This window comes from Poecilia latipinna, unplaced genomic scaffold (genome assembly GCF_001443285.1).
Source record: "Poecilia latipinna isolate Pla-1442-1.1 unplaced genomic scaffold, P_latipinna-1.0 Scaffold5091, whole genome shotgun sequence".
NCBI lineage: Eukaryota > Metazoa > Chordata > Actinopteri > Cyprinodontiformes > Poeciliidae > Poecilia > Poecilia latipinna.
In genome coordinates this window covers 5,152-14,809 of record NW_015117707.1, presented here as the reverse complement: position 1 = coordinate 14,809, position 9,658 = coordinate 5,152, and the positions used below count along the sequence as shown (strand labels likewise).

At 40.0% G+C, this 9,658-nt stretch overlaps 1 protein-coding gene across 1 annotated transcript; it reads left to right on the top strand.

Moving 5' to 3' along the window:
* Positions 1–253: 253 nt before the first annotated feature.
* LOC106943288 (aarF domain-containing protein kinase 4-like) lies at positions 254–9,309 on the top strand. Its single transcript, XM_015026602.1, has 15 exons — positions 254–453; positions 562–712; positions 1,872–2,059; positions 2,377–2,443; positions 2,978–3,052; positions 3,332–3,451; positions 3,535–3,620; positions 3,712–3,852; positions 3,941–4,022; positions 5,823–5,916; positions 6,072–6,213; positions 6,500–6,607; positions 6,712–6,777; positions 6,965–7,051; positions 8,330–9,309. The coding sequence occupies exons 1-15, from the start codon at positions 274–276 to the stop codon at positions 8,633–8,635; spliced, it is 1,893 nt and encodes a 630-aa protein (XP_014882088.1). The 5' UTR covers positions 254–273; the 3' UTR covers positions 8,636–9,309.
* The last annotated feature ends 349 nt before the right edge of the window (positions 9,310–9,658 follow it).

Here is a 9,658-nt window from a genome sequence, read left to right as displayed (position 1 = left end):
AATGTTTGCTATGATTTCGAGAATATTTTTTCCCCGCACTGATTTGAGTTAACACGTGTTTCTGGCTCATGTCTGGTAACTTTTCTACCCAGACAAATCCAAGGTTAAACCTCCAACTGCAGCTTGAATTTGGATTATTATTAACGTTTCAGTTGTATTCACAACGGTATTGTCCTTCCAGTGTAGTTTCAGCGTGGTGGAGAACTGCGGCTGATGTGTTTGGCCATTTCAGACCACCCTGTTTCATTTGCTCCCTTCTGTGTGTCTGAAGTGATGCTGTCAGAGGTCCTGCAGGTGCTGCGTGGGGCAGGTAAAGTGGGTTCTGCTCTGGTCACCACCCAGGGAGAGCAGCTCAGATTAATGGCCTGCAACTCATCTGTGGGTGCAGGAGTCAAAGCTGCTCAGGATGTGGCTGAAGGCCTGCTGGCCACTTTTATGGGCAGCACCAATGAAGTGAGTGTAATAAGCTGTCTGTGACTGTGGGACACACCAAAGGTTTCGCTCGACTGCTCCTATCTTTGTCTAAATGCTTTCTGTCACGTTTGTGTGTGTGCATCGTAGTCTATAAAGGAAGATGTGTTTCCGGATGCAGAAGGCTGGGAGAATATGGACCCAGATGAAGCAGCCAGATGGGCGGTGGGATCCGAGTTCTCCCCTGGAACTGCAGAGCAAAGCCAAGAAGGAGTAGGACCGTCTTCAGGGATGCACACAGGTATTAAAATACCAAACTTGTGGTACCAAGGGAATCTAAAAAAACATGCCTGCAAGTCATTTAAACCTCATATTTAAAAGAAAGAGAAAACTCAGGCAGAAACTGAGAAATCTTTGAACTTGGTCTAAATATCTTTGAAAGCGGATGAATATAATGTTTTCATTATAACTGACCAACAGTGTACCAAATAAATTGTCCCTTTGGTCTCCATTAAATACAAACTGACTGACCCTCTCCTCTTTAGTGGAGATTTGACTCTGGAAGTCAAGAAATCTCAGGGCAGCTTTCCTTTTGACAGCTCTCACAATGTTTTAGATGTATTTCAGGATACATTGACTAGTATTTCCACTGGCTGTGGTTTTAAACAAAGTTTCTTTGAATATTATTTTCTCACTTCAGAATAGGAATGGACCAGTTTACAATTACCAATGGTTTGATAAAAATTAACCTTATGTAAATGTTTACATATATTTTAATGGTTGCAGCTACCTCAGATGTCCCCAGTGCTATTGCCAGATTCGATTTGCCAGATTTTAGAAACAAAAATGAATGATTAAGGATTCCTGAAACACTTGAAAGCTGATTGGGTATAATAGCGCAAACAAAAAGGGTTTGTGGATTGAAAATGTTACTTATGTTGTTGATATATAGCTTTCAATTAAAATATGATTGATTAATTACTGGCTCTGTAATTAACTTGATTCAAAAGGTTTAAGCAAGTCCCACCACTAATTTTTAGCTTTGTCTGCTCTACAAAAAGTAATGTTTGCACTTAATTACCAAAACCTTATTTCTTCAGACTGGTAGTGGGCGTTCCTGCTGAAACTCTGGCTCTCCACTGGTTTTACATTCATCTTTCCAGGATGTCCTTGTCTTGATGTTTAACCCAAGCTTTGTTTTTGTGGTCCAAAAGTTTTGAAATATATTGCTGACATCAAATGCTCAATAAACATGAACTCTCTGTTGCTCGTCTCTAGCAGCCTTTAAATGTCAGGCTACGGAAGAACAAGCATCGATTCAGCGTATTCCTTCTCTGTCAATATGGCACCACAGGTGTTACACTCTGATCCAGCAGAGTGATCGAAGTTATCACCTTCATGTCTTTATGCTGTCGAACATTTCCTGTTTCCTCTTATTCTTGGAACTCTTTCTGATCCAGGCACAGCTCCAGGTGGAGCGGGCTGGCCAGGACAGAACTCTCGCTTCCTGCACACCGTCCACAGCCATCGGCGCTTCTACTGCCAGAGCAGATCTGTCCACGACACGGTGGTGGCCAAGCTCACGCCTGAGGACATAAAGAAAGCCAGAGAGGCAAAACAGGGCCAGGCAAAACCAGTCAGACAGAAGGTTGGTTTGAAATGCCTGCGCTGTATATCACTGCACATTATACAATATTTACTGTGTATAGAGAAATCTTGATCTGAGCTAGTTTGTATTTAAAATGAGGTTTGGAGATGAATACCTCAGGGTGTTTTAGTACATTTAATTTATAATGTGGAAGCACTGATGTGTCAGTTGGAGCAGAGTAGTGCTGCATTAGATGAAATGCAAGCAAAGTCAGAACTCCACTTGTATTTCTTAAACCTACTCAGTCACATTTTTTTTCTCCTTTACTCGCACTGTTATGAATTACTTGTGATAACAGTTTTTTCCACCTTCTTCAGCTGAGTGAGCGAGCCAAGGAGAGGAAGGTTCCCTCCACAAGAATCAGCCGGCTCGTTAATTTTGGCGGTGAGAATAACTTGTTTTGTTTCTGTTTTGGCTCAGACAGTTTTTTTTTTTTTTCTTTCTGAATATTCATTACAAAGTTAAAATTCTTGTTAACAAGGGCAGTGTTATGTATTTTCCAGGCACAGTTCCATTTTATAGCACAACCAAATGCTGTAAATCAAATGCTATGATATAAAACTCAGAAGTCAAAATTACATAATATATTCCCTTTAAGATGTAAATACCAGATTTCTTTAGTGTCTTCCAAAAGTAATCATACCCCTTGATGCTTCTCCTATTTTGTGACATTAAAACCACCAATTTCAACGCAACACTAAAATTATTCATCATGGTGGTTTTAATGTCACTTGCAAGTATGTACAGTGTATCGCTATATATTGTATATTTTTTATAGTCAAAAGTGCTACTAATGCTGGCAGTGGTAACCAAATGCTAACAAACCTTATTGCCAGAATTTTAAAAACATTTGAAAAACGCTTGAACTCTTCCGACAGAAGCCTCAGCATTAAATGTTTGTGTGTGTGGCCCCTGCAGGACTGGCTGTCGGACTGGGCATAGGTGCCATCGCAGAGGTGGCCAAGCAGTCGCTAGGAGGGAAACAAAAAGGAGGTGAAGACATTCTCACTTCTCTGTTTAGTGTTCTCGCTGCAGTCAGACATTTCACAAACTCAACAGATTAATGGGAAGCTGTTGGGACTCTGAGAAGTTGGGCTAGCTTTGGATCAAGCAGTTTAACGAGCCTTTGAAAGGTTTAGGAGTTGAGCTCTGTGGGAATCACAGCTTGCTCTAATTTCTTTTTTCTTTTTTAGGAGTAATCTGTTAATATTGAGTATCATATGTTCTCAGAATGCATTTTGTAGCATGTCTGTTTTTATGTGGTGTTTCCAGAGATGAATGCCCTGATGGACTCGCCCTTCCTGTCGGAGGCCAACGCTGAAAGAATCGTCAACACCCTGTGTAAGGTTCGAGGAGCAGCTCTGAAAATAGGCCAGATGCTCAGCATACAAGGTACCCATTGTCACGGCTTCATGTGAAAATCTGCTCACAGTCAGAGTTGTTTTCCAACCTTGGCATGTTTTCCCTTTTCTCAGACAACTCCTTCATCAACCCTCAGCTGCAGAAGATCTTTGAGAGAGTCCGACAGAGCGCAGACTTCATGCCCACATGGCAGATGACCGTAAGCACGATCTATCCGTGACAGATGCAAAGTGACTGACTGAATCGAATGAATCACAGAAAAGTGTGTGTGTGTGTTTCTGTCTGAGTAGAAAGTCCTACAGGAGGAGCTCGGGCCAGGATGGAGGGAGAAGCTCTCATCGTTTGAGGATAAACCGTTTGCCGCGGCTTCCATCGGACAGGTGCATCATGGGGTGTTGAAGGATGGAAGAGAGATTGCCATGAAGATTCAGGTAGAAAACAGTTCACACAAACAGACATACCATCTTTCCCTCAATGTTTGTCTTAATTCTAATCTTTTTATTCTCATTTCCATCCCAGTACCCTGGAGTAGCAGAGAGCATCCAGAGTGACATAGACAACCTGATGTCGGTACTGAAGATGAGTGTGGTTCTGCCAGAAGGTAATGCTGTTAATAATATCTTACCACTCTTTATCGCTGCAGCATTTTCTTTTCATAGCATTTCTGGCTGCAATGCTTAATATTCCAAAAGCTACGTTGTTTCACTAACCAAGTTTGCTAGTGAGAGAAACAAAATTAAAACATAAGTTAGTTAGACTTGCAGATTCTTACAGATTACACACTAAAACACAGTTATTTTTGAGCAGGAACTACCTTTATGAAAATGATCAGCCTCCTTACAACCGCCAGTTTCTTCAGAAACTTGAACACCCTGATATGTGCAACTGGTGAAATTAAAAACTTACATAGGTTTCCAGTCAAATGTTCTCTAATCACGTTCTCCATTAAAAATGACTAGACTGTAGTCCATAACTCCTCTGAAATACGACATCCTACTTCCATTTCCATCTATTGTTTATGGTACAAACTGTTTTAATTTCCTGGAGATTATTACAAACTGCAAAATCCTGTATTTGTATTTTAAACATTATCAACACTTATAAATGTGTGTTTTTATTATTATAATTATTAGTAGTATTATTTAACTAACTGCTGTAAAATCATCTCTTAACCATATTTGTTTTTTATTGTCTGTAAATTGCACAAAGTCCCAGGAATTAAAAAAGTAGAAAATGCTGTTTGACTTGTTGGCTTAGACCTGAAAATCAACATTAAGTGTATTAGAGATGAGCTCATATGGGCACTGACTAAATCTTTTAATAAATAATCCTGTCAGTCACATACTTGGGAGGCTTTGTTTATACAATGATTTTCTAACCTGTTCTTTCCATTTTATCTCTTCAAACTTCCATTTTATACTGTTTAGAAAATGAGTTTTGATTTTAGTTATTTTATGATAAAAAAAAGAAGTAATCCCCCAGGCCATACTTTGTGCACACCTGCCTTACTGTGAAATGTGACTAAATGATAAAAAATAAAAAAAAAACTTAAAATTTATCAGTTTGTGAAGTATGTATGAGAACCAAAAAAAAAAAAAAGAAGTTCCTTCTTGCACCAGGAATATTAATAACGAGACTATAGCTGCAGATTCAGAGTGTTGAGCAGCATGCTGTGTAGGAACACAGAGCATCGCACTAAGTGAAGATGGAAAGCTTCCTTCTGTTGGCTCTTCTTGATCAACTAAAGGGAAATGCAAAACTAATGCAGTAACCAAATGCAAAAGAATTTTAAAATGATTGCATTTGATTACGTTTTTTTTTTTTTTTTTTTTTTTATACCTATAACGATTAATTTATACAAAATTAATCATTATCATTAATGCTGTTTAGTTTTATGTCCAGAAGTTATTAGCCATTTTAATTGAGCTGATTACGTGAAACATTATTATTTAAATTTAAATGTTTTTCTTTCATTCAGTGTCATCACTGCAGTTGACCATGAGGTGGTGCTACAGTTGTACCAGCTCTCCAGTTCCACACCATCTATTGTTCTTTTGGGTTTTATCAACTTTAACATTTTTGTTAAACAGATGGAACCAAAAAATGCAAATAGAAGGAATGAGATGCAGGAAACTAAATGTTAGGATCATTTTCCAGGTGGCTATTTATGCTTTAATTAATAATATACAAGTGTCTTTTAGAAATGTTGTCTAGCCTGAAACATTATTGTGGCATCAGGTGTTGATGAGGGTTAAAGACAAAATCTTCTGCACAAAGTCTTACTGATTCAACTCCTTCTTTTTTCCCACACACATCATCTGAAATGCCACATTCAACAATGAAGTGAACGGTTATGCTCTGGTTGTTTTTACATGCTGAGTTTTGCTCCACTTGTCCACAGGACTGTTTGCAGACAGCAGCTTGGAGGTTCTCCAGAGAGAGCTGGGGTGGGAGTGCGACTATAAGAGGGAAGCAGAGAGCGCCAAGAAGTTCAGGTAATTTTATACGTCTTAGCCACAAAGCGGTTTGTCAGTGCACTGACTTGCATCATGTCAAATTCAAACCACTTTTTCCAAACTCTTGTTAAAGATTTATTTATTTTTTTTAATTATTTTTTGCTGTTATTGGACAACACATCTCTGGCCTGCAGGTCACTGCTGGAGGGTGACCCATATTTCCAGGTCCCAGAGGTAATCGGCGAGTTGTCCGCACGCAGGGTGATATCCATGGAGCTGGTGCAAGGAGTCCCTCTGGATTGCTGCATAGACCTGGATCAGGAAACGAGGAACCAGGTACAGTTTGACTCGAGAAGCACATGGGTTTTAGGCGTTGGAGTGAAATATTTGTATATTTATTTGCAAAAATTGTTTTTGCAAGGATGCAGTGATCACAAGCTTTGCTATATCTGCATCTTGCATATAAACAAAAGTAATATGAATATCTTGTCATCTAAATGCTGTTGTTTTGTTTATATAAATATATTTTTTTTCCCAAGGATGATCCACTTTGTTGCAAAGCTTTATGACATGACCATCAGATGCATTTAGGAATAAAATCCTTGTCTTGTTTCCTTTGCAGATCTGTTACAACATCCTGCACTTATGTCTGAGGGAGCTGTTTGAGTTCAGGTTCATGCAGACTGATCCAAACTGGGCCAACTTCTTTTACAACTCTGAAACCAACAAAGTGAGGAATCTGCATTTGGAGAATGTGTTTAACACAATGGAACCTTTTGAACTCGTCTTCCTCTGATATGCAGCACGAATCCTAACCCCGATCCTTGTCTGCAGGTCGTCCTCTTAGACTTTGGAGCCTGCAGAGGCTACCCAGAAACTTTCACAGATGACTACATCCAGGTATGCTGACTGTTGTGAATCTCAATACATGATTTATGAAGGAAGATTTTCTCTGAATAATTGAACACTGAGGATCTGACTACCAAGGAAACTCATCCATGTAGACATTTTGCAGCTGCTAATGGCGCTAATGCAGTTTCTGCAGCTACATGATGGTTTTGTCAGGACTCTCACATCATGTGTCCAGGTGGTTTATGCAGCTTCTGTTGGTGATCGGGACACCGTCCTGTCCAAATCCAAAGACCTGAAGTTCTTGACAGGCTTTGAGACCAAGGTGGGCTGTTTTAATTAAATCTGCTGCATCTGCTTTGCTCATTTATTTTTAATGTAGTGTTTTCTTCAGCCTAATCTGACCTTTGTTATTTGCATTCTGTGCTTGATGTCATTTCATACCTCCCATCCTCTTTTCCAACTGCCTTCATATGTTACTGATCAGAACAGTTTAGACCAAAATTGAACTCAATATTAAACCCAGTGTGGTGGAATTTACCACTACACACCAACCTCAACACACCGCGTGGATGATTTGCAGGCTCACCTTTTCATAAGACAACAACTCTAACCATATAGCTAGGGCTACAGTAGAATGATTTTGATCAAAGGATAATCATGTGCTTGGATGGCCCAGTCAAAGTCCAGACTTAAATCCAACATATAGTGTTTTGACACCTGATAGTCCTGAGACCAAAATTGCAACATTTGTTTCATTTTCAGCTTGTGCCTTTGGTTTTCATACTGCAATGTCAAACAAACTAAACCCTTTGAAAAAAACATTTCACCCCCTCGCCTGTGGTGGCACTGCACCAAAAACCACTGATGGAAGTGACACAGAAACCTCTGAAGAAGGCGCTGAGCCCAACAACAATGAAGTGTAATGTGTCACTGAAGTGTTTAGTGTCACTGGTTAAAAAAAAAAAAAAACACGATCCATTTCTTTCGCCCAACACTATTGTTTTGGTTGTATTTACCCAGAATGCATGCGCTGTAGTCTGGTTCTTGCTTTTGGAATGGAATGATATCCAGTCCACTTGGCATTCACATATACATTCAAACCGCACCAGAGTTCACTTCAACCAAACCAAGACCTAGGTTTTTAAACAGAACAAAGTTCACTGTTTTTGGTCCACATCAGAGTAAGATTGCACATTCACACCTCCCCAAATGAACCAAACTGTCTAGGCAAACCGACTAGCCTTCGATTTAGGGCAAAGTAAACAGGGATCTTAAGGATCTGTGGCAAACTTGAAAACTGATGTTCACACATGCTGTCAATCCATTCTGACTGAGGTTAAACTAACTTGCAAAGATTTTCTTCAGAACTACAAAAATGTAGAATCAGTGCAAAAGACTTGCGGATGTGCTTGCACCTCACTTTAAGATGCTCTTTTTTGTTGTTGGTCTTGCACTTAAAATTCAGTGTATTGCATTGAGATTTGTGGCTGTAAGGTGGCAAAATGTGAAAAAGTTTAACAGGCATTAAAGCTTTTGCAAGGCACCGTAGATAGGGGCATGAAGAAGAGACAACTTAACGTAGCTTCTTGTTTGCCATCAGACCTTTAAGGATGCCCATGTTGAGGCTGTGATGATCCTTGGCGAAGCCTTTGCGTCCACCGAGCCCTTTGACTTTGGCGCACAGAGCACCACGCAGCGCATCCAGAACCTCGTCCCCATCATGCTGCGCCATCGCCTCACTCCGCCCCCTGAGGAGACTTACTCTCTCCACCGCAAGATGGCCGGCTCCTTCCTGATCTGCTCCAAACTGAAAGCCAGCATACCCTGCAGGGACATGTTCCTGGACGTGTACAACGCCTACATGCAGAGGAGGCAGGCTGAGAGAATGGCACCGGCCAGCGCCTAGACAAGCTGAGGGACCATTGTTCTTGCCCTAAATAAGCAGGAATCGCTGTGCTAGAAGAATTAGCCTGAGGTGGAGGCTCTGGACTGGACATCTTCAGCATTGATAACCTGCAACATGAGCCATCTGAGGTTCAACTGAGCTCCTATATAGACGATAATGTAAAAATGTCATAGTATTCTGTTGAATTACTGTAAAAAAAACTGAAGCAAATGATTCAATTTACTGGTGAAACAGTTTTAAATTTTATTTAACACAACAAACACGTCTCCTCAAGTGTTTGCCATGATTTAAAAAAAGAAAAGAATGCAACTTAAAATCTATTGACAGCAAGGCCAGTCATATTCCTGAAAAGAAAATGTCTGCCCTCCAAATAATAGTCTCTGCAGAGGATATCTGATGCTGCCAAAGGCTTTCCTTTGTTGGAGAATGAGTCTGTGAACAAAGCTTTCACCTAAATGTGATGCCCGCCAGACTGGATGAGCAGATTATCAGAGGAATTAGACGGTCTAATGGAAACCTGCAGAATAATGGCCTTTCATTATAAAGTCTACTTGCCATAAAACTCCAATGTGCTTATTTTAAACTCATTAGCGACATTGTGTCTAGAGAATATGTTATTTCCTCGTATGCTTTCTTTTTGTATAAATAAAATGCAAGACTTATTGAGGTGTCTATTTAAGGGTTGGCCTTTTTTTGTTGCTGACCTTGAACGGCCGAAAGTCGAGGTTTTTCTTGATCACAGATTGATCTTTCCATTTCAGCTTTTAGAACCCAACTGTGGAAACGTCACTAACTGGAGGCCATATTTGACCCCATGGTTTCCTGCAATTGTCTTGCATCGACATGCAAGCATAATTACAGGCTTAGATACTTAAGCCTTGAGATAATGGAGGCATTGATGGGTCTATATTCAGAGAAGCTAGCCATTAGAAATTTTAAAAAAGGATGACTGGAGCATGTTATTGGTGTGTTTGATTTGTATTGGAAACCAGACCTTAGATCTGGGAAGAATCTTGTGCTAGT